This window comes from Phalaenopsis equestris, unplaced genomic scaffold (assembly GCF_001263595.1).
Source record: "Phalaenopsis equestris unplaced genomic scaffold, ASM126359v1 Scaffold000760, whole genome shotgun sequence".
Taxonomy (NCBI): Eukaryota; Viridiplantae; Streptophyta; class Magnoliopsida; order Asparagales; family Orchidaceae; genus Phalaenopsis; species Phalaenopsis equestris.
The window spans coordinates 415,473-441,827 of record NW_018165200.1 but is presented as its reverse complement, the minus strand read 5'-3'; the positions used below and the strand labels follow the sequence as shown (position 1 = coordinate 441,827).

At 37.3% G+C, this 26,355-nt stretch overlaps 1 protein-coding gene across 1 annotated transcript; it reads right to left on the bottom strand.

Moving 5' to 3' along the window:
- Positions 1-947: 947 nt before the first annotated feature.
- On the bottom strand, positions 948-17,306 carry LOC110030756 (protein DOWNY MILDEW RESISTANCE 6-like). Its single transcript, XM_020733647.1, has 4 exons — positions 16,991-17,306; positions 16,677-16,912; positions 1,876-2,206; positions 948-1,387 (listed from the first exon to the last, which is right to left on the bottom strand). The coding sequence occupies exons 1-4, from the start codon at positions 17,234-17,236 to the stop codon at positions 1,142-1,144; spliced, it is 1,059 nt and encodes a 352-aa protein (XP_020589306.1). The 5' UTR covers positions 17,237-17,306; the 3' UTR covers positions 948-1,141.
- Between the last annotated feature and the right edge of the window lie 9,049 nt (positions 17,307-26,355).

Below are 26,355 nucleotides of genomic sequence, written 5' to 3'. Positions count from 1 at the left end.
ATATATATATATATATATATATATATATATATATATTGTAAAGCGACAAAGCCGTTCTAAATCTAATGTTGTTCTTTGTAGTGAACGGATTTCAAGTTTACAAAAGGTAAACAACGATGATAATTACCAATTTATAAAACTTGTAGGTAAAGAACTAAAATGTCAAAATCAAATTGTACAGGAGATACATATTAGGTTAGTTTTCTCCATGGTCTGGCTAAAATATATAGTGCCACTTGTTGTTTTAAAATAAATGATTAAAGAAGGAAATTCAGAAATTGAAGAAGTGAAACTAAGAGAATTTAAGATATAATGCTCTAATTTGATTTTATATTCATTTTCCATTTTATAATAGAAATTTTAAAAATAACATTCCACATGGAATTGTCCACTTAAAAATTCAATATTTCATACTACTTAATTTAGTTGTCTGATCATAATTTTAAATGGCCACTTAATGTCAAGCCACTCAAGATTTATTTCCACTGCCTGGACTTGTTGCATGCAGCAAGTGCAATTCATAACAATGAATGATCAATTACTCAAAATGATTTAGGGCAGAATATTGCAATGTTAATAAATTTAAATTACTTACTAGTATGGAATGAAATATATAAGCCACATAAATGAATATAATCAAACCAAATGATTAAAAGTTTATCAATACAATTTACAAAGTCCACGGAATGGATTATTAAAATAATAATAATATTTCTTAAATTCATTTAAACTGAAAAGCCATCTAAGAGAGATCTTGAGAATTGGAAAAGGAGAAGAAGAGTATAATTCAAACAATTACTATGATAATACTAAAAAAAGAATAAAAACTATGAGAAAAGTAATACTAAATAACACGTTTATGTGAATTCTTACAACAATAAATTGTTATAATACACATCATACAGGCCATATCATAGTAACAAATTTAGGATTTAAGATCACTCCACTTCACACAGGAACATACCTTGCTGACATATCATAGCTGCGAAATATTTTCGGTACAGAATGTATTATACAATATATCTGCGCTGATGGAATCGCTTTTCAAGTTTACCCTTAGTGAGACTTAAATACAGTACCTTATTTCATAGAAATTAACACTAAATTACACATTCATCTGATTTAGATTGCATATTCCAAATTACACTTTTACAAGATCCATAACATAACTGTTGGATTTGTTCTGAAACTTTAATGCAAGGAACTCTTTGTACGTGATTCCACGGATTTTTGTAGGGCTATCAGAGCTAGCGAGCAACTTGAGCGCAGGAGCAATAGCAAAGCTTTCTAATGATGGCGTTATTGGAGTCAAAACAGAAATTCTTGTGCTTTCATTGTTAACCATGACCCTATGCACTATGCTCTTATACCTCCCGTTGCTCATAATCTGCAACAATATAATACACAATATTTAAAACAGTAGAATTAAATTCTTTAAATAAGATTCTACATTTAAATTGATATTATTTTAGTTAGTTGATTATGTATATAATAGCTTATGGGATATTCTTTTTATAAAATAACATTAATACAGGCTTGTCGTGCAACTTTCAAGTTAAAGCACATATAGAAATGATAATTTCACTTGTGAAATATAAAGATATATTTTTTATTTGAAAAAGAAAATAATTCTGAGAAAAAGCTTGAGAATAGAAAATACTTGTAGAAACAAAATTATTGCACCTATACTAAATGCCTTTTGTTCAAATAAAATAATCTATTCCTAATTTTAAACAAATGAAATTATAATAACATATAAAAGCATTGAAAATGATATTTTGAATATTTACTTCTAAATATTAAAGATAATATCACTCTAACGGTAATTAACCCTCAGCTAATAATAGAGAACGAGTGAGTGCACTGAATACATACCTCAAGTATATCTCCTGCAAATAAGAGAAAAGAGTCAGGGATGAGTTGGAGGACGACCCATTTGCCATTGTGAAGAACTTGGAGGCCATTGAAGCCTTTGTTTTGTGTGAGAAGAGTGACATAGCAGGGATCAGAATGAGGAGGTAACCCCAAGACTAGCTCTGGTTGTGGGCACGGAGGATAGAAATTTCCTACCAGATTTTGACGGATTGAATTCGGTTCTAAAGCCCCTTCCATGAAACTTTCGTCCAGCTCCAGGCTTTCCCAGATTGCTTTGAGTAGTTCATTGCAGATCTCTCTGGTCTGTCGTGCATACTCTTCAGATATTGCTCTGTTTATGAGAATACAACAAGTTTTGATTTTGTTAAATCTAATGATTGCTAAGCGGATTGGGAGTTCATAGAGTTAGTTTGATGTTTTGGATGATTTTGAGTAATGGTTGGTGCCGCTTGCCAACAATATATCTGAGAAGACTGTAGCTTTGAAGAAGAGAATAAATTTGAGCTATCCATGACAGATGGTTCTTGGGTGTGAGTTTAGAAGGGTGTTGTCAGGCAAAGTAGATGAACATGAGAGATGGAGGTGTGGTGGTGGCAGCCATCAAGAAGGGCAGTAGTAGCTAGTAATAGTGCAGGAAAGACGAGGAAAAGAGAGCTTGTTTTGATACCATAAATTAATAAACATTTTTAATAGTTCCACATGATGAAAAACTTCCAGAATGCATTTCCAATAGGTTGGAGGGACGTGTACACATGTGTGGTAGGAAATACAAGTGTAGCCTAGCTCATGAGGAGGTAGCTGTCATTCATAAATAATGAGGTGGATAATTTGACTTTTTGTCAGTTCAATTCGAAAAACTTTTTAGCCAGTTTTCTGATTGATTTTCCCTGCTTGTTGCCATGAAAAAGGGATAAAACTCATTAGGAATTTTTTGCACGAGAAATGATTACGGATCACTGTTTGATTATAAATAATAGGATTGATGACGGACCATCTTTTCTGAATGGAAGGAGTTCCCTATAATAACTCTTAAAGTTTACATAAGAGTATGCAGGTTATTCAAATTCATCTAGGTCTTAAGACACCTTAGGGATAGTTTTGTTTAGAAATAAGAGGAAAGAAAAAATAAAGTTATACCTCCATTATAAAAACTTGAAAATGGAGGAATAAATTAAAAGAGGACATTTGAGTTTGAAATTGTGGAGAGAGAGGGAAAGAAAAAAAAAATGTGGAATATTATATTGAAATGGTGCAAGGGGCAACGTCAAAATTATTAATTAGATCGTTCCTTAAACAAGTGGGATGGCTCTCAAGCAGATATCTTTAAGGGTAGTAGATAACTTCCAATATTGATTTTATTTTTTAATGTATTACCTTCATAGTGTGAACTTTTATTTTGTTTGGCTTGAGAGATTCAAGCTTCCCATTTTGTTGGGACTAAGCATATTTAAGCTTTAAGAAAGTATGTACTTGTGCTCATTAAATTCATATATATATATATATATATATATATACCATTATATATATATATATATATATATTGCTTTCCCATAGTTAACCAAATCCAGAATACACTCATATATAGGAATGCTTATTTATCTAAACCACCAAAATGTGTCTTCTCATGGTACTCAATCTATTTTTATTTCGTTATATCTACATTGCATTCACTTTCGTTGGCGCTTTCACAGAAAAAGTTAAGGAGCTGCTTCGCTCCAAATGAGAATTAATAAATTGCAAAAATCATAAATAAAAAAATTCTTGGACGGGTAACTCATGAAATGTAAGAATACCGTGTGCAGCTTTGGGTACAATACATTGCTAATTAATTGCACAAATCAAAATTACTATAATCAACAAAATATAATCAACTTCATCCAAAAATTTTTTAGGAGAAAATTTAAGTTAAAATACCTTGATTCAAATATGGTTAGAATGTTCTTTAGAGTCACCAAATTTGCATTGAGATGAGTACAATACATAGCTAATTAATTAAATTTATTTTGCAGTTATCTCAAAGCAATTGTGATAGCTATAAAGCCCCTCCTAATCAAATTTGGCTCAAGATCTTCAAACCTTTTTTTAATTTTTTTATTCTTATGGAAAACACATTATTTCATGCTTTGTTCCACTCAAGGCTATCATGAACTTGATGACAAAAGAATGAGAACCCTTTGCGATGACTTCGATACACACCATGACCAAAATCAGTGAACAAATGACACAAAATAAGTGGGAAAACCCAAATTAGGGCTAATTTTACTAATTTCCAAGCAAAACAATAAGATAAAAGGTTGATCTACAATTCAAGAGGTTGATCGACCCTCTACAAATCCTAGGAATTACTAGTAAGAAGACTCCAGAAGAAAAAAAACCTGTCTAAAAACATAACATAAAACAAACCCTAGCAAATTATCCCTAATAATAAGTACTCCATAAGATACAATCAACATCCCCCAAAACCCCCTTACTTTCCTCTCCTCGCGTACGTGATTACTGGCTTCATGAGTCCCACACAGGGGCTGGCTGCTCGCTGGTTTGGCTAGGCTGGGCAGGGCCGAACTAATCCAGGGAGGACCGGCGTATCAATACTCCACAACCAAAGAAGCACCTTGTCATCAAGGTGGAATGATGTAAATTACTTTTAGATCACTTCATAAGGTTCCCAAGTTGCTTCATAATTTAATAGATCTTTCCATTAAATCAGCACTTGCTTTGCTCCACTCACTTGGCGCACCTCTTGTATCTCCAAATGTTCCAAAATCACCTCCATGTCCTCTATCAACATCAGAGGTAGTGAGAACGAGGGTGCGTGATCTCTGATAACAAGCCTTAGCTGTGATACATGAAATACTAGATGCAATGATGAGAATGGTGGTAACTTCAAATAGTATGTCATTGTCCTAATGTGTGCCACAATCTCATAAATTCCAAAATAATGTGGGTAAAGCTTCTCACTTCTCCTTTCAACCAGTATTTTCTGTCGGTAAGGTATAAGATTCAAATAAATCATGTCTCCATGCTCAAATTGTACCACCTTCCTATGTCCACCTGCCTTCCTTTTCATGATTTGTTGGGTACTCAGTAGATATCCCTCGAGTTTTGCCAATATCATATCCCTCTCATGCAAGTACTAGTAGTTGGATAGTGGTGTAGTGCTATGCACATAGTATATCAGTTGAGGTGGATCCCGCTCATATACACTCCTGAAAGGAGTGGTCTGGTTTGCAATATGTTATGAAGTGTTGTACCAATACCTAGCCCAAGCAAGCCACTTTGCCCAAATTTTTGGCGTATCTGATACAAAAGAATGCAGGCACATCTCCACACTCATTTTGATTATCTTTGTCTGACCATCTTTCTGGGGATGATATGGTGTGCTCCTCTTTAGGACCGTCCCTTGTAACTTCAATAGTTCCTTCCATAAATTGCTAAGGAACACCTTGGCCCTGTCTGATACAATAGATACTATAATACCATACAAACAAACCATTTCTTATATGAATACCATGACAACTGAGACAATAAGGTAAGGGTGTTTGAATGGAATGAAGTGTTTAAAATTTCTCAGACAATCCACTACCACCAATATCATAGTAAACACCTCTGATCGTGACACTACCTCTATAAAATCCATTGCCACCTCATTCCAAATCTTCTCAAGTAAAGCTAGGGGTTGTAGTAACCCTCTAGGTGCAACGGTCAATACTTGTGTAGTTGGCACATGTCGCATCCCGCCACCATGTCCTCTACATCTTTATGCATCCCTACCCAATACAGCTTGTCGACGGTTAACTATATGACTTTTGTTCCCCTGAATGCCCCTAATCGCGTTGCCATAAAACAAATGCAACAGTTTGAAGATATACCATAATACCCTCGGTAACACAAATCATCTCTAGTAGCGTAGTTGTTGTCCCCTCAATGCGTATCCAAGATGACTGTTCGGATCCTGTAGCAACTCTGTCCTAATCTTCCTCGACCATTCATCCTGCTAGCTCTCCTTCCTAGGGGCTTCCCAATCTAAAACCAGGAGAACTGATAATGTAATCAGTTGAGGCTCTTTCACCTTCCTCGACTGTGCATCTTCGGTTTTATGCTCTAATCCTGAGTGGTATTGAATCTCAAAATCATATCCAAGTAATTTGGATAGCCGCTTATGATGCTTCTCAATCACCATCCTTTGCTCCGACAAATACTTTAAGCTCCTTTAATCTGTCATGACTATAAAGTGCCTCCCCAATAGATAGGGACACCACTTCTGAATGACCAAGACAATAACCATCAATTCCCACTCATACACGGACTTGAGAATCTCCTTGGCCTTGAACACGTAGCTAAAATAGGTAATAGGTCGTGGGGGTCCTGCAATTGCACTGCCCCCAAACCATACCCTAATGCATCCATCTCTACCACAAATGGCCTACAAAATTTGAAAGTGTTAATACCGGAACGCTGGTCATGACTCTCTTCAGCTGTTCGAAGGCTTGTGTTGCTTATTCCCCCTATTGAAATTATCTCTCTTCAGTAGCTTTGTCAATGACCATGTTATCGTATCATACCCTCTCATTTCAACTAAGCCTAAGAATCCACTCAAACTCTCTCAAGCTCCTCGGCAAAGGACAATCCAACATAGCTTCTATCTTAGATTGATCTGCTGCTACCACTGTCCTAATCACTACATGCCCTACATACTCCATCTGTGACAGCGCAAAAGAAAATTTCTTCAAGTTAGAATACAACTGGTGCTCTTTCCAAGACTCCAATACCATCCTCAGGCGTCGCATATGCTCCGCCTCCATACAATTGTATAATAGGATGTCATAAAAAACCAAGACGAACTTCCTAACGTAAGGCTGAAAAATCCTATTCAGGAGAGATTGAAATGTAGTAGGAGCAGTAAGGTCGAATGACATCACGAAAAACACGTATGTCCTTCATGAGCCTCAATGCTAACTTGTGTACATCACTTGAATTCATCCAGATCTAATGTTATCCCAACTTCATATCAATTTTTGATAAGATGACTGCTCCATAAAGTTTATCCAATCTCCCATCAATCACTGGGATAAGAAACTTGTCACATACAGTTTCCTTGTTCAAAGTCCTGTGGTAGACGCAAAATCTCTAGCTACATTTTTTTTCTTCTCTAATAAAACTGGACGTAATAAGACGCTCACACTGGGCTTGATAAACCCTTTTTTGAGCATCTCTTGGATCAATTTCTCTATCTCATCGTTATGAATTTGATGATATTGATATGGTCTGATACTAATAAGAGTAACTACTTCCTTTAACGTAACAACATGCTCAGAGTTGGCAGCCCACTAAGTGGCTGAGAGATATCATAAAACTGATGTAGAAGTTGTTAAACACACTCTAGGAACTCCACTAACTCTAGTGCTCGGGTCATCTCTATACTCTACAGCTCCACCAAATGGTCGAACCCTACTCATCGTATTGTCATGGCCATGGTTTTGAGTGAAACCTTAGTTCTACATAAGCTAGCATCTTCTCTCAACACCACTTTCCTCACCTTCGCCCGAATCTCCATAGTCAGGGATTTCCAATTCACCTTAGTCTCCCCAATCGTCTGTAGCAACTTCATTTCTAGAATTTAAACAATGTTTCACAAATCCAAGGGATGGAAATCATCCACCACTTGTAGTCTCTATAGTGTCAACACTAATCCCCTACAAATTCCACAACATTTCTTCACTTTTTTCCTTTCCCCATCATGACTCCAAATATTCGTGTATCTACCAGTTTCAATCTCAGTTGGTCCATGACCCGATTTAAGGTGAAATTGTGAGTGGCCACATTATCCACCAACATCACTATCGGTTGCTCCCTGATCCATCTCCTTACCTTTATGGTGTAATTTGGAGTAAATTCCACCAGCTAGTTGAGAGACAACCCTGCTACATTTGATGGGTATCAAATATGCATATTATTTTTAGAGTTCTTTATATTTATTTATGAAATTTTATGCTTTTCATAATATGTGTGATTTTATATGCAGTGTACCAAAAATTAGATAATTTGGGAAGCAAATGAGATGAAACAGACTCAAATCAGGATGAACTGCGCTAAACCGGGCTGCCTGGGTGCCCCCTTATCAGTCTTGGGCACCCTTTGCCAGTAACGGCTCCTAGGGTGCCTAAGCGCTAAGGGACAGATAAACAGGTGTCTAGGTACCCAGATCCCTAGAAATCCAACCCGTGAGTGCGGAAAGTAGGCTTCACGACTACAACGCTTAGGCGTCAGTGGCCAACGCCTAAGCAGCAAAAACCAGTGCCTAGGTGACAATTCATGTTGTTTGATGGTTAGGAGTAATTCACAGGTGTCAATTCACGAAATTACACCTTAAAAACACTTGGCTGACATTTGGAGAGGGAATAAATGACACTTCAAGCGAGAGGAGACTTTGGAAAGCATTGGGGAGAGATTCTCAACCTTGAGAAGTTTTGTAGTGTAGAAGAGAGACAAGTGATAAGAGATTTTTGAGAGAACAAATTGTGTAGTCGTGTTGTAAACTTCATAATTTCGTGTAGAAAAAGAAAGAAGATAAGTTTGTAAAATTTTTGTATTTTTAACTAAGTTTTATCTATTAACTTCATGTTTATGATATTTCCTTTCAATAAAATCATCCAGTTGTTTGAATGAATGATCTGTGAGTAGTTGTCTCTTTTCTCCATTGGATTGGCTATGTAGGAATGATTAGTGACTATTTTATAGTGTGATTTCATGCAATTTTTCATATTGTGATGTTTTAACATTTAGAACATAATTTACTTTTGAAATAGCAAGTTAAAATGTTAAAACTCATTGTGAACTTTGAGATTCGAGAGAATTAATAGTGGAATGATTAGGTTAACACACAATAATTAAGCGAAATGGGATTAGTGCCCCCATATTAGTGCAATCATTTAGGGAGTAGTGGTATCTAGGGTTAATCACTTGATTTAGGGGACTAACCAAGTTTGATTGGCGAACTTTCTTAGTCGCCCGAGAGGGGATAAGGAAGATTGTTGCTCCCAATTGTCATCTACTAGTCGAATCACCAATTTAAACTAAAATTTTTACGGAATCAATTTACGGAAGAAAATTTCATGCATTTGAAAATTCTTAAACTCCCAACTTTGTTAGTCTAGTCGTTGAATTTCAAAAAATAGGATAAATCACTTTAAAAAAAATATCAAATCCTCGAACATTTAAGCTAGGTTCAAAACAGATAGGCTGGAAGCTTTTCGATTTGGAATTTAGCTCATTCCTTGTAAGATCGATACACGGACTCTGCTTTGTATACTACTTTAATGGCGCATATAATTGCATGATTCATCGGTGCTTCACCGCATTTGGTTCATATCAACATCCAAGCGTAACTGCTCCTCTTCTTCCACTATTTCTTCCATTGATTCCTTGTTATTTGCCTCCTCCCCCCACAAATTAAAAGAACATGGAGCATGCGCTCCTTGCATCGATGTCCTGGGGCATACTTCTTATCACATTGCAAACATAATTCCTTTGCTCTTTTGTCCTACACCTCTGCCTTCGTGAGGTGCTTAAATTGATCTCGGGATAAGACCCAACATTCCTCTCCATTGGTGTCTCTTTCTAAAATGACACCATCTAGGTCTTTGGTGTCATGGTCATTGAGGAAATCTTGTAGAATCCTCCAATGATGTCACTTTTGCTAGTCTTCTTCGTCTATTTTTTGTCTTACACCATCTGGCTAGCTTCATCATCTCCCTCAATCTCCGTTGTCTCGGTGGTCAGAGTGCTGCTTGTTTTTACAGGCTTTAGGCCCTTCATGAAGTTCTCCTACAATTTTACTTCAAAAATTCCCTAAACCATCTCGACAATAGCTTGAATCTCTCCCTATATTTCATGATAGTTCTCTCCTGAGTCGAGGCATGGAATTGCTTATGTAGGTCTTATTCCCAAATGGTATAAAAATGTTCCAACAGACAATCCTTAAATTCCTCCCTCAACTGGATCAGGTATCTCGCATCCCTCAACTGGAACCATGCTAGGGCTTTCCCCTCCAAACATAACCCTGCCACCGTGAACTTTCCTCCTCATTTAGTCCATTCACTGTGAAGTATCGCTCAACCCGATACACCCATCTATGTGAGTCTTCCCCCTCAAAAAATGACTTCTTCAACTTCCTAACTCAAGCATCGCCACAATAACTTCCTCTCTCTTTGGTGTTTCCCCACATGTATCTATGTAAAAACTCGCTACTTCGATCTTAGTCATACCGCATTTTAGTTTCCCTCCTTCATTCTTTGTGCTCATCCAAACCCATTGCATGACCCCTCCATTATTCGGCCCCACCCCCACCATAAAAAATATTTAATCCAACCCCCTCGGAGTCTTCAGAGGGGGTTCTTGATGGTAGATGTTTTCTTCCTCAAGTTCCTCTTGTTCGATTTGTTTCCCTTTAGATTTTGCTAAGGAGTCTCCGCTCAACCTATGGTTAGGGTCTGCAAATGGAGCCACTGGCGGGATTTTGAATTGCATCTCAATAAGCCTTCACAACATCCCCATGCTCTCAAATTGGCCCTCAAATTAATTTTCTATCGAAAAAAAAACGTTCCTTCTATATTTGAGAACTTTTCTTCCATCCCAGATTTCAGTTGCTCTACTTCACCTTCCAATCTCTCTTCTAAAGCATCAACTTTTTTTACTATCATCTCACTAAGATCATGCTCTGATATCAATTTGGTAAGCACTGGAACCAAAATCAGCCAACAAATGACACGAAATAAGTGGAAAAACCCAAATTAGGACTAATTTTACTGATTTCTAAGCAATACAACAAGATACAAGGTTGGTCTATAACTTGAGAGGTAGATCGTCTCTCCACAAACCCTAGCTAATTAGCCCTAATAAACACTCCACAAGATACATTCAAACTTTTCCCCCAAAATCTCCCTTACTTTTCTTGCTTACATGATTAGCAGCATCACGGGTTCTACACAGGGGCTAGTTTGGTTGGGTCGGCAGGGCCACGCCGAACTAGAGAGGACCGAAATATCATACTTCCATTACAAAGCTAACTGAGTAAGCCAGAACCATCTATGTAGCTCCAACACCAACTCATCTATATTCAACACATCTAAATCACTCGAATTTATAGTTTTAACAGAACCCATAATTTTTAGTTATAATTCCAATTACAACAATTTCTCTCTACATGCATGACCGCTCACACCCTCTACAACCCTTGAAATTGATGAGAGGAAATCTTTGAGATCCCTTCGCTCCACCTTCAACTTCTAGGCCAAAAATCTATTTCTATTTATTTTCTTTCTTGACATTGTCCGATAAGCTTCATTTCTTAAATTGTGTTAAATTTGTCAAAATGTTGGGTTTTTGTAAATCCAAGATTTAATTGTACTCATTCTTAAATCCTTGCCTTTTTGGAATGGGTATAAATTCCTTCTCATTCTTAAGTCTTTGTGATCATAAAAGAGGCCAAAATCCTCTCCTTGAATAGCTCAACAACCTTGGTTGTGAAAGATGAATTATATATAACCCTATTAAAAGCTTCAAAAATATTGTGAGGTGGTAGCTCATAAATAAATTTACTACGTGAATTAAAGGGACTAAAGTTATGTCAGATTCAGAAGTGGACAAATTATTTTAAAACCCAAAAGTTCAAGTTTATGGGGAGAATCAACCCTTTAGTTTTCCTACACTTCAACTAACTAGTCCAAGATAAATATAACACTTAACATGTATTAGCAATTGCTCCCTCATATGAGATCTCTCCATAGCATTCGTCAATTTGTCTTTATTAGATGCTTTTCAATATCAAACATCAAGCATTATGATCTCACTCAACCAAATGGTGGCAACATGAAAATTGTATGTTTTGAATTTTCATGCACAGTGGAAGGACAACAAGGCTCATGAGTGCCACAAATTTCACGAACAACTTAATCTCAAGTAAACAACTAGCCCTAATATCACTTGTTATGAAATGAACCTAATGGGGAATAAAACCGGGCTAGATATGTTGTGAAAAATGACAGTAATAAAGCGAAAAAACAGAACAAGAAATTTGCAAAACAGAAAACACAGCAGAACACACAGATTTACATAGTTCGGCAAATTGTCTACATCCACGGAGTTGCTGAGGATTTTATTACTTTGAGGATTACACCCATCGATCACCTCGATAATTACAAGAAAGGGTCTCTCCCTCTTCTTCCTCCTCTCCCTCCTCTCCCTCAACCTCCACTTCCCTCCTTTACCCGTGAGCCACCGAAGAAGAACGAACCGCAGGGAAGAGGGAAGTCCTCACCGCAAGCAACAGCTCCCTCTTCCTCTGTCTTCACCGCAAGCAAATCGCAGAAGAAACAAAGGGAGAACTTGGAAACTTGCAATTCAATTATTACTTGTGTGAACCAATGCCTTGAAGAATAGCAGAGGGGAGAGCAACAACTATTTAATCAAATTTCTTCTGCAAGCATTTAATGGTGGCGAGACCCTCCATCACACCAAAAAATGAATTTATCAATTTTTTATTCACCACTAAAGGCAGCTACCTTATTAGCTAAAGGACGGAAGCGGGAATAGAGAAAGGCAAAAAAGAATAATCAAAGGAGAAATAATCAAAATGGGATGATTAAAAGCCCTATAATTAACTTCCATAGATGTCGAGACTACCAAATTAAAATAGCGGACCGGGCTCCACAATACTTAACAATTCTTCCGCTTTGAGACCGGAACACTGACTGCACCATCCACTAGCTGTATCGCCCATTTTTCCAAAAGTGATATCCTTCACCTCTGCAACTCAAAGCTTCAGTTTTCATGCTAGAAGACCAACTGAAGTTGAGCACAATCTCATTTTCTCAAAAGTAACATCTTTAGTCAATATATCAGCGTCAACATAGCTTTGTAACTCCAAACTTTTTCTTGGGTTATTCATGTTTCTGCTTACAACTCTCACTGCATGGGCAATGTCTGTCTCTGCTCAGAGCCCATTTCAACAAATCTAACATTGTACCTCTTACTGTCATCATGCTCAGTCTTCACCTGGTACACCCACTTGTGCAATACTTTCTTCCCTTGTGGAAGTTCTATCACCTCCCAAGTTTGATTCTCGGGCAGGGAATTCATCTCCTCTTCAGGGTCAGTTTCCACTTCATTGAATTTTCATCTTGAAAGATTTTTTTATAGCTCTGCGGTTCTTCACCGTCTGTCAGCAGGATGTAGTTTAGGGTCTGTGAGTAATGTTGTGGAGAACGTCTGTTCCTGACTAACCTGCGAACTGTAATTGTAGGGGTAAATGGCTTAAAAATCGACTATGGAACAATAGGAATGGGTGAATCGGACCCACTCTCCTCATTACTTCCATCACTACTCTGCACTATGACATCTGCAGATCATCAAACCTTATCTTTCTGGTCATCAATGAATATGACGCAGTAACGAGAGCCTCCAAGAGATGTCACTGGAAAAGGTCTCTACACGTCTGTGTACAAGATACAGTTTTCCCGTCTTTGGCACTCTGCCACTTTTTAGGAAACAGACATTTTTCTGTTTCCCTATACTGCAACTCTCACACATGCTGAGATAAACTGATTTCATCTCTGGTAGCTTGCCTATAGACTGAAGTTCTTTCAGACTCTTCTGACTCATGTGGCCAAGCATGCAGTGCCACATTTTCGATGTGCTCCCTGCAACTATAGTATCAACACTATTAATTAAACATGTAACATATACAATGTATCAGTTTTCTTACCCCGAGCCAATATTAGTGCTCATTTAGTGACCTTCCAAGTGCTATCTGAGAATATTATTGAATGTCCTCCTTCATCGAGCTGTCAAACAAAAATTAGATTCTTCTTCAGCTCAAGAATGTGTCTGATCTTTTTCAAGCTTCATTTGTTCTTATTAGGGAGTATAATTTAAACATTTATCATCCTCATCACGTTCAGAGCTTTTCCATCAGCAAGATATACCTTCCTAAAATTACCTGCAATATAATTTCGCATTAACTCCCGGTGAGAAGATGTATGGAAGGAAGCACATGAATCCAATAATCCAGAATCCAATATCCAGTCATCAACAGAACTGTGAACTGTCAGCAATAGTGCATCTTGTACTTCTTTAGTTACAGCATTAGTGTTAGCATTCCCTGTCTTTTTGGAATTTTTGAAGTTCTTCTTTATATGGTCAGTTTTGCCGCAATTCCAACAGGTTGTCTGCTGATCAGACTTTGTCTTGTTCTTGCCTCTATACTTTGATTTTGATATTTCTCAGTTTGAGTTCATGTCCTAAGATCTCCCTCTAGAATCAACATTCAGTGACGAATTCGAACCCGAGATCTCGCCAGAATCTTTCCTGCGCACCCACCTCCTCAGCTCCTCCTCAGCTAAAATCAAATCACAAATACATCACATTTCAGTTTAGATTTACCTACAGAATTGTTAATTGTCATCCTCATGACTTCCCAATTATTTGACAATGAAGCCAACGATATCAGCGCACGTATCTCATCGTCAAAATTAATTTCAACGGACGACAATTAATTTGTGATGGTATTGAAATCATTTAGATGTTGAGCAATTGACACACATTCCGCTATCTTCAAGTTGAATAATTTTTTCATCACGTGCATCGATGGCTTTTCATACATAACTGATAAATCTGTCATGGGATTTGCAGTAATCATTTCTTTGATGACGTTGTAGGCAATAAATCTTGACAGGATTAATCGAACAATCCTCAGAACCTGTCGATCCAAAAGATTTCAATCAGTTCCATCCATCTTCTCCAGTCGTTTTCTCAGTAACGAAAGATGAAGTTTCTTCTTATAGAGATAGTCCTCTATCTGGATACTCCAGTAACCAAAATCTCTGTCATTAAATTTCTCGATTCCCCGATGTCATCACTTCTCAAGTCTGAACCAAAGCTCTAATATCAGTTGTTGTGAAAAATGACGGTAATAAAGCGAAAAAATCGAACAAGAAATTCTCAAAATAGAAAACACAGCGGAACACACAGATTTATGTAGTTCGACAAATTGTCTATGCCCACGGAGTTACTTAGGATTTTATTACATTGAGGATTATACTCGTCGATCACATCGACGATTACAAGAATGGTTCTCTCTCTCTTCTTCCTCCTCTCCCCAACCTCCTCCCTCCTCCTTTACCCGTAAGCCACCGAAGAAGAACGAATCGCAGGGAAGAGGGAAGTCCTCGCCACAAGCAACAACTCCCTCTTACTTTGTTGCATCGCAAGCAAATCGCAGAAGAGACAGAGGGAGAACTTGGAACCTTGCAATCCAATTATTCCTTGTGTGAGCCAACGCCTTGAAGAATAATGGAGGGGAAACCAACCACTATTTAATGCAAATTCTTCTGCAAGCATTTAATGGTGGTGGCACCCACCATCATACCAAAAAAAGAATTTATCAATTCCTTATTCACCGCCAAAGACAACTGCCTTATTAGCTAAAGGATGAAGGCGGGAATAGAGAAAGGCGACAGAGAATAATCAAAGGAGAAATAATTAAAAGGTGTTAATTAAAAGCCCTTTAATTAACTTCCATATATGTCGAGAATGTCAAACCAAAATAGTGGACCGGGCTCCACAATACTTAACAAGATATACCATTAATGAAGGTTATTTTCAATTTAAAAGTTTAAGATTATGAATAAAGACAAACCACTTGAACTGACCACTTTATAAAATTAAATACTCGTTCTCCGTAACAAAAAGGGGCAGATTTATCCATGGTTTGAAAAGAGAAGCCATATGATGCAGATTATGGAAACATATTCTTATGATGACAACACCCTAGAGGTGGTTATTAGCACCCAAGTCGCTCATAAAACCCGCAAATTCGAGTTATAATTGGTCAATAATTAGAAGTTTGATCAATTAATCAAGTTTCGGTCCAAACTCGAACTTAATTCTACAAATTTAAATTCGCTCAGGAGCGTGCTTGTTTAATATTAAAGAGAGAATATGACTTTAATTCATGAAATTATTGTAATTAAAAAAAACAACAATTAGAAAAGAAATAATAAAAAATCACTTAATTTAAGCATACAAAATATATTGTTTAAATTTAACTCTAAAATTTTAATATATTTAAGAATATTTTATATTAATATTTTTTAACTCGAGCTAGTTTATGAACTAATTAGTCCGAGTAGAGGCTGACTCAAGTTTGGCTCATTAGCTCATCAAGCCAAATTCACGAACCATTTATGGAGCAATGCTTGACCCAGTTCACGGGAAAATATTTGCGTGCATAAGACGTACGCAGCGCTGTGTACCTCCAGGGGTTATTCAAGGGGTACAGGGGGGTTATATCAGGGTTTTACCCCTCTGTAACCCCCATGTAACCTTTTTGTAAACTACATGTAACCTACAAATGAGTTCTACAAATGAGTTCCGCACTTAGTTTCATAGTTACAAATAAGTTACACGGAGGTTACAAGGGAGTTACACGGAGGTTACATGTGGGTATAACCCGGATATAATCCCCCTGTACCCCTTGAATAACCTCTGACGTACGCAGCGCTGTGTACGTCTTATGTACGCAAATATTTTTCCAGTTCACGAGCCAGATTGCCTCAGTTACACCCCTAATTAGGTTGAAGAAAATATGATGCCATAGAATTAATTTAAAAGCATAACCAAGGTAGAGTGGAGCTTTCCTCATGATCCATTACAATTAAATTTAACAAGAAAAATTTTAAAAAAGAAAACAATAAACAAGCACATAAAATAAATAAATTTATTAAGAAAATGCAAATATAAAGAACCTGAAATCTTGAGGTTTGTCTGGGTAGTTGAACTCCGGATAGACAAAAACCCTAAGAAAATCCCTCCAAAATCGCACATCCTTCCCCATCAAATTAGTGCTCGTCCCATGGCAGACCGGCGCAAACATATCTTTTGCCGTGTAAACTTTCTTCTCCTCCTCCGTTAGGTTGAAAAAATCGGAGAACGCTCCTACCATCGCCGTCGTTAAGCTCTCTGAGACACCATGATTTACAACCTGGAACAGTTCAGTTTTTCATTAATTCACTTGATTTCCTTACCTTATAAGATGCATTTTAGCCGATCGAACACTCACAGTGAAGCAGCCCCATTCTTCACAAGCCCGCCCAATATCAAGGATGACCCTCGACCGTTCATCGGGAGTTCCATTTCTTAGGGGAGAAATATCAATGGTTGGGATCTCTTCCTTGAGGACGGTTTCGGTTTCAGCAACGGCCGGGCTGTAGTTGAAGTAAATAGATGGCAAAGAGATGTTGTGGTCGGCGAGTTCTTTGACAGTGGGGTTAACAAGAGGATCGTCGGGTTCAGCTGATGCTAACATGGTTTCTGATTAAGCAGGAGCAACGAAGGTATGGTGACGGGGATATTTTTTAGGCTTTTAGGAGTATTTAAATGCACGGGCATTTACATTCTCACCAGTCAATTTTTAAGTATTTGCGTAGGCAATTCCTAAATTTTAGGTCTTACATTCTTGAAGATTTGCATGCATACCTCACAATTCATATGTATTTACATATCTAACACTTAAACCATCATTTTTACACATATGACACCATATTTATGAATGAAAAGATGGATTTCATCTTTTTAAATTAAAATTATGATATTTTTTGATGTGATATGAAAGATTTTGGTTTTATTAAAAATCAAAGTTTAGGTGTTACACAGTTAGACATACAAAGATAGTGGGTGGTATGTATGTAATGCCTCTTATATTAATACCACAAAAATAATATCATTATTTTAGGTTCAATTTGGGATCACTTTTAATTTTTCTCGATTTTTTATTTTAATTTTGTTTTATTTACGTTTTGAAATGAATGACTGTAGTAGTTAAAAATGAAAAATAAAATTATATAAAAATTATACTAACTAAATATATTTTCAAACATAAAATAGAAAACAAAAATTATATATATATATATTGTTAAGTACTTTTAGATCGTAGAGTTTCATATTACTCGTGAGTACATATAAAGAAATTATTTTTTGTGGAAGAGAGTGATGGATGTATATAAGGCTTGAGATAAGTTCTCGAGATTGTGTATTGAACTTGAACCACCGGTAAGTCAGCAAAATGTCTCAAGTATGTTTCTTAGATTAAAGTGATTTTAGGGAGAGAGACAGAGTGAGAGCGAGTGAGAGAGGAGTCAAAAATTGTTTTGAAATTTTTAAAGTTGTGTGGGTTTCAATACTTGTCCTTTAGGATAGTCAATAGAGACGTTTTATGGCTAGATCATAGGCTCTGGAGAGAGGTAGAGACAAACCTCATAAAAATAAGATCTACAATGGTCTGCACCACTGGAGGACGAGATGTGATTCTCAGCCGACAAATTTTAGCGTCATCCCAAACCGAAATTGAAATGAGTCATGACAATGACATTTTACAAACAGTCAGAGGAAGTAGAGGTGATTCTCAGCCGACGGGATTCTAGTGTCACCCCGCGTTGGAACCGAAACAAGTCATGGCAGGGACATGGTTCACACCACCAGAGGATGAGAAAGATGGTTATTAGCAGATAGGATTCGAGTATCATCCTAGTCTGGAACCAAAAAAGTCAGGTGGGGACATGGTTCGCACAGCTAGAGAACGAGAAGTGATTCTCAGCCAACATGATTTAAGCATCATCCCAAGTCGGAATTGAAAAAGTCATCACGGGGACATGGTCCGCATCGCAAGAGGATGAGAGGTGATTCTCAACTGATTGGATTTAAGCATCATCCTGGGCCATAATAAAAGCAAGTCATGCAGGGGACATGGTTCACACCGCCTGAGGATGAGATAGGTGATTCTTAGTTGATGGGATTTAAGCATCATCCCGGGACGAAATCGAAAAGAGTCGTGACAGAACATGGTATGCGCCACCAGAGGAAGAGAAATGATTCCTATTTGATGTGATTCGAGCATCATGTCGGGGGCCAGAATCAAAATTTCATGGAGGGGAAATGGTCCGCACGACTAGAAGACGGAAAGGTGATTCTCAACCGATGGGATTTATGCTCATCTTGGGCTGAAACCAAAAATTCATAGTGGGGACATGGTCCGCACGACAAGACACAATGAGTCTTGTCAAGGACATGGTCTGCACAAGCAAACAGAACGATTCATGACAGGGACATGTTTTTCAAGGCTAGACATTGTATCATAAAAGGAAACTCTAGCGCTCTTAGAAAGTGCAACATCAACGAGGATGGAATCCTTGAAAGTACAAACGGACCACAAGAGGGGCTACAAAGCACAGAAGCGTGTGTAGCACATTGCCATCTGGTACTGGCCTCCTTCTCGAGAGAAGAGTAGTATCACTATGATCTGCTAAAACAAAAGAAGTGTCACATGCACAACTCCTTAGGGCACGTAGCCAATGCCTAACGAGGACGTGGTCCGCACAGCCAGACACCATGTCGTAAAGGAACTTTAGCGTTCCTAGATAGTTCAACATTTGCGAGACTGAAAATCCTCGAAGGAACGAAAGGACCACCTGAGAGGTTAGAAATTATAGAAGAGTGTTGCAACACATTGCCATCAAGTACTGGCCTCCTCCTTTCCTCGAGGGAAGAGTAGTACTGATACGAGCAGCTAGCACGAAAGAGGTTATATCCCATCACTATCTATTGTTGGCCTCTTCCTCGAGGGAATAGTATCACAAATACAAGCTGCTACAACAAAAGAAGCATCACATGCACAACTCTTTTTTTAGATGATGGCATATGGCAGATGCCTCTTAGGGTATATAATTACTTAAGGTAATCTCGAGTAGGTGCTTGAAGGAACCAAAAGCAATGGTCTTCTCTTGCGCACCAAAAACATTGACATAAAGGAAAAGATATTCCCCAATGTACTTTGATCATGATCACACTCGACTAACTATTTCTATCAATCAAAAAGGAACATCGATCAAGCTCAAGAAAAGGTTAAAGAACCAATCAAAAGAGTACAACCGCACGAGTGTGTACCATAAGGCAGCGGCTGAAGTGTTGAGGGTACAAGAAAAGAATAGAATAGCATCAAGTTGCTAACCATAACAATTGATGCATTATCTGAATTTCATGGTCCTAAAAAGGACACAACAAGTGACAATACGACAAAGAGGTAGCTAGGTCACTAAAACGTAAGCAGGACCTCTAAAATGGAGAGAGTGCACTACTCCCAGCAGCTCTAGAAAGAATGTTCAACTCATAATATAAAATCTCCATCCAATGCAAATCACAATAAAACCAACAACATCCAACATCCTAAAGAATAATATCCAAATGATCGAATAAATAGATAACAACAACACTAGCCACTCACAATAAAAAATCTACAACTACTTATACTAGGAAAGAAGAGAAGAAGACAACCCACTTCAATGATTCAACAACCAATAATCAAAACCGAAGAAATAATATTTGAAATCTAGGAGCTTGTTTAACTCAATAACTTAACAAAGAGACTCCATCTAAGCTTACAAGAGAATGCAAAAAAATAAAAAATCCAAAAAAACTTCTTTAAACAATTGCATTTTAAGATTCCATCTAGGTTCAAAGTAGTAATTAACAGAACAAAGGTAAGAAAATCCTCAAATGAGCGGTTAAATCTCCAAGTAAAGATTGGATACATCTTAGATCATAACACAAAAAAAAAATTAAGAGCATAAGTGAACTATTCTAACTGATTAGTACAAATCTGAAAAAGAAAATAAAACAAGGTGGTGAAAAGAAAAATAAAAAAAAAATGAAAGATCAAAGAAAATTAGAATTTATAAAATCTCAAACACTATTTTTAACAGGATTCTTGAACTTCCATGTTCTACTTTTAAATTTAATCAGTCAATGAATATTTTTAATAATAATTTCGAGAAGAGAATGAAGACTATTAAAGATCACATTATTCTTTTCCGGTCAAATTTAAAAGGCAATAGATTGAATGACAATAATAAAGAACCCTTCAATAGATTTGTAGTTAAAATTGTAAGCTTGATAAATAGTTTGGAATATATTATTAACACCTAAAAAGAAATCTTCATTAGAAATGCATACCGTTGGAAGATTAAGAGAGAAGCAAAATTCAATATTCAGGTGATTATGAGACTCGAAACTATTAAGCACACAAGTAAGTTTAACATGAATGCCTCTAGCATTAAGCACATCAATAATCTCAAAGCCCACATGAATGATCAACAAAGTATAAAAATCATGCTTAAGAGAATAACCTTTAAATCAAACTAGCATATTCCAATCTTTGATAGGCAAATTATCATAAGTGAAATGATAAGTAACTTTATGATAAAAGTAGTATAAACCTCTCCAAAGACAGCTAATATTGTTATCCACAATAGGAATACTATGAATTAAGTTAATGCACTTCATATGAATTTTCCAGGTATGAGTAAAGCACCAATCACCATTAAACAAAACAACTTTTAGTCTAATATATTTTGAAAATGAAACCAATTAAAAATAGGATTCCATAAAATTTCAAACAGATAAATAAGAAAAATGAAATTGCTATTACACTTCAATTCAAATGAGATGCCTCCTCGAATATTGAAAGCCGCCTTAATAAGGTCTTTCCGAAAGAAAGAAATATGAGAATGAGAATTGAATCAAATTGAGCCATAGTGAGCAATGCACCAATTGGCTAAAAAAATTAGAATTGAAATCTCTCCAAATACTTTCAGCCTTACACATGAGATTAAGGTTATCTAAAGAGGGAATACAATGACACCCACAAACATTAGGCAAAGTAACCATATTTCAAGAAATAATATTCAATTTTTATTTGTACTATTATGAGACAAAAAATTGCTAATCATAGATGAAATTCTCTTCTTAAGATTTTTTGGCAACGAAATAGAAATGAACAAAATAAAGATAACTCAAAAGTGTATAAGTTTGAATCTACAATAAAAGATAAAATAGCTTGCTTCCAGCCAACTACCAATTATTAAGTTCATCAATGAGATTATGACAATCAACAAAATTAATATTGGAATGTTTAACAGTAATGTGAAGGTGAGTCCAAGGCAAGGCCTTAATATTAAACCCACTATTAACACATAAGCATTGTTTCAAAGAAGGCTCGACAAATTTAAAAAAATAGCGGGTTTAAGGAAATTAATGGTCACTTAGAAACTTGACTAAAGATATTTAAAGCATTGATCATATTATTTATATGAGCAGTATCAACTTTACCAAACATAAAAAAGATCATCGACATAAATTAAATGAGAAATGTAAAAAGCTTTTTGTTAAATAATATCCCTACGAAGTGCATCCAACAGAGAGGAGAAAATATTCATCACAATAGTAAACAAATAAGGAGAAATACCACAACACTGCTGTAATCTGGAGAATGAAGAAAAATAACTGTTTAATACATCATTAATAATGACAGAAAAATGCACATTAACATTAAAAGCTTAGACCCGTTTAACAAAATAGCCTGAAAGCTCCGTTCCAAATATCTCTTGATTCTTTTTTTTAGTTTTGGGACACGTTTTACTCATTGAGAAAAATCTAAAGCGAAACGTGGAGGCAAGTTGTAGCTGAAAGTGAACAATTAATGTTGATGGATGGCCGTCATAATTGAATTTGGATGTGATAAACATGAGCTATGACGAATCAATATACCGTGATAATAAGAATATACTATAACTTAATATTTGTTTGAGGTGCCAGTTGTACACGTGTATTCGATATGCATATCATAGATAATAATTAAATGAAGCAATAACTTCTTTTTTATTTTAAAATATATTATTTAAATCATTTAATATATATTTGACACATGTTTTTTTTTTTCTTATTTATTTTAATAATACTAACATTTTCTTTCTTTCGATTCTAATCAAGCAATCTATGATATACGAACTCATTTATTTTTTAATTAAATATGAGATTTAAGATCAGATGTTATAATGATGTATATGATATATATTCATAACGTATATTTTGAATAATAAACCTGTGTCTCATTGGCATCATATCATATCATATCCCAGTCGTTGTACTTAAATCAATGTGACTAACGCCCACAGAAATGTAGTGCAAAATTTCTGGACGTGAGAGCACGTGATAAAAAATCTGTTGGGTTCATTTTCTCCGGCGGCTCTGACTTCGGTGATATTAGTGGCTGTCGTCTGTGAGAAAGCCCGTGAGATGGAAATCTGATGTCAACATCACTGACGGCGGTGAAGCTGAGCAACGGCCGTCCAGTGGCATTAATTACAAAAATTAAATGATGGTGATCCGACGGCATATGCGCCGATCAGCTGATAATTGTTCATATGACATACGAGTGGTGGTTAACTTGTTAGACGGCATCGACTTTAATTGTCCAACGATGGACGCGTGTTTGTGTTTGGACGACGTCGGGGGTGGCGACTAGGCAATTGTGGCCTAGTGGCATTACTAGTGGCGACTAAATGATGGTAATCTGATGACGGTGACGTCGATGGGATGATGTTTAACGGCTTACAAGTGATGGCGGTTGAATGGTGTCTGACGGCGGTGAAGCTGAGCAACGGCCGTCCAGTGGCATTAATTACAACAATCAAATGATGGTGATCCGACGACATATGCGTCGGTCAGCTGATAATTGTTCATATGACATACGAGTGATGGTGGTTGACTTGTTAGACGGCATCGACTTTAATTGTCCAACGATAGACGAGTGTTTGTGTTTGGACGACGTCGGGGGTGGCGACTAGGCAATTGTGGCCTAGTGGCATTACTAGTGGCGACTAAATGATGGTAATCTGATGACGGTGACGTCGATGGGATGATGTTTAACGGCTTACAAGTGATGGCGGTTGAATGGTGTCTGACGGCGGTCGGTGACGCTGAGCAACGGCCGGCCAGTGGCATTAATTACAACAATCAAATGATGGTGATCCGACGACATATGCGTCGGTCAGCTGATAATTGTTCATATGACATACGAGTGATGGTGGTTGACTTGTTAGACGGCATCGACTTTAATTGTCCAACGATAGACGAGTGTTTGTGTTTGGACGACGTCGGGGGTGGCGACTAGGCAATTGTGGTCTAGTGGCATTACTAGTGGCGACTAAATGATGGTGATCTGATGACGACGACGTTGGTGAGATGATGTTTGTTTAACGGCTGACAAGTGATGGCGGTTGAATGATGTCGATGATTGGACAACAATGATCCAAAGGTGGTGGTTAAATAATGTAGGCTTGACGGTGGCAGTGGCATCAGTCGAGTGGCAGTGGTCTGAAGATGTTGATTTGGTGATGAATGTTTGACAACCACTAATGCGGTCGGGTGACATCAATTCAATAACAAACTTAGTTAGGCAATGGTGCTCTAGCAGTGGTGATGACAGTCGAGCGATGATGATCTGACAATGACAACAGTGATAGACATGTGATGGTGATTAGTTGACGGCGGTAGTAATCAAATAATGGTGGTCCTACGAAAGTGGTGGCCAAGCAAGGATGGTTTGAAAGTGGCGACAATCGGGTGTCTGTTTCCGTTCATTTTTCTTAGTTAGGCAATGGTGCTCTAGCAGTGGTGATGACAGTCGAGCGATGATGATCTGACAATGACAACAGTGATAGACATGTGATGGTGATTAGTTGACGGCGGTAGTAATCAAATAATGGTGGTCCTACGAAAGTGGTGGCCAAGCAAGGATGGTTTGAAAGTGGCGACAATCGGGTGTCGATTGTTCAGAAGTAGTAAGAAGCGGCAACATGGCCCGGTGATGACGATGGCGGCCCAAAGATTTCAACAATGGTTCAGCTATGACAGAGCTCAAGAATCCTCAAGAGCTTTGATTTCTCTTTAGTCATATTTGTATACTATTTGTTCTTCCAATATATGTCTCCAAATCTCTTAACATACTCTAAATGTATGATTTGAGCTCACTTGGATTCAAACCGAATCACTTTTGATATCATTTGGTTCATATCGCTGAGATATTAAGTTTTGTGCGTATAAAATGTACCTACACGAATCTCAAAGTGATCCAATGATCGAAAGGGAAAAGATGTGATGGGTAGGGACCTGCCAGAAGAAACCCAATGGTTCACCCGTGGACCGTCTGACTTATGCTAGCCAGTTGAAGGCAAACCCTCAAATCAGGTGATGACTGAACCTCCACACAACCTACTCAACAAGAGTCATCACACAAAACCAGATGGATAATAGAAGTCACCTGGATACCTAACCAGCGGCCCATATTTTATAACACCGCCCCCCAAGCAATGGTCACCTGAATTGTACGACCGACTGGACGACCTTTTAGGGCTCCCGACCACAGTTATGTTTATTTCCTAAAATACCTCCTATTATACCTATTTTACTAGGGGTTCAGGAGTAATTTCATGGATCTCATATCTATAAATAGTGGGCTCATTTTATGAATAAGGGTTACACAATTTCACTGTTCATTGTTGTACTATCTCTGCTTTTCTTTCCTCTTTACGCTCAATTCCATGGGTGTGCCTACCGGACAGTTTCGGATTTAACAAGTTTGATTATAAATTTAAGTGTATGCAATTCTTAATTTGATTTTAAAAACTTTCAATCTCAAGGTGCATCATCCATTTTGATAAATTAAAATTGAATTTGATACTAGTTTTGATCAAATATTTATTAATAGTTATACATTATTAAGATAATAATCCAATACAATTATTTTTTATTCATTTTAGTATACACAAGAATTATCGGCACCATTCTCAAAGGGCACGAATGTTCGAGAATATGAAGCTTCCCTCTAGGAAAAACAATCGAATAACAATTCAACGTCAAGCATGAGAATTCGTCTCTAAACCCATAATAGATCAAATCTCTTGAGATGGTCCTCTACTCAGTAAAGAGTCAAGATCTGCCAAGGCTAAAGCGCAAATCATCATGACGTCAAGTCTCGTCAAATGCTCTACATAGGCAGTGATAAGGTCCGCCCAAAAACTTGAGGGAGGGAAGATCCGACCTAGGCAACAAACCAATTAGGCGGACGAGGCATGGGTCCTATAAGACTTGAAGCAAATAACAAGTGAATCATAACACACTCAATAAAACATGTCGACCCATCAGTTAAAACGACTGACCGAACGACAAATCTCCGTAGAATCGATCAGTGAGACCTGGTCCCCTCCACGTGGTTCCCGTGCTAACAACTCGGAACCCGCGCCCGTATCTTATTTTTGCTACAGGACTATCCTATCTCTAAAAGTACATAGGAAAATAAAAGACTCAATCCTACATGAAAACAAGTGTCAGCGGGAAATCTCACATGCAAACAACGTATCATGAGTCATGCCTTAAAAGTGGGGGAGCTAATAGCACCTGTAAGCAAAAAAAGTCAGAAATCATTACTGTCGGCACTATTTTTGGTGTGAGGTTTGCCCGTAAGAAGCTGTCGGTCATCGGAATTGAAATCCCGTTGCCCGCTTCGGAAGGACGTTTTTTTTTTTAAAAAAAAAA

Coding starts and splice junctions, on each gene's coding strand:
- LOC110030756 (XM_020733647.1), bottom strand. CDS start 17,236: ATGTTAGCATCAGCTGAACCCGACGATCCTCTTGTTAACCCCACTGTC. Junction 2,207..16,676: donor GACAAACCTCAAGATTTCAG/GTTCTTTATATT, acceptor TCTCATAAACAG/AGCAATATCTGAAGAGTATG. Junction 1,388..1,875: donor TTGCAGGAGATATACTTGAG/GTATGTATTCAG, acceptor ATATTGTTGCAG/ATTATGAGCAACGGGAGGTA.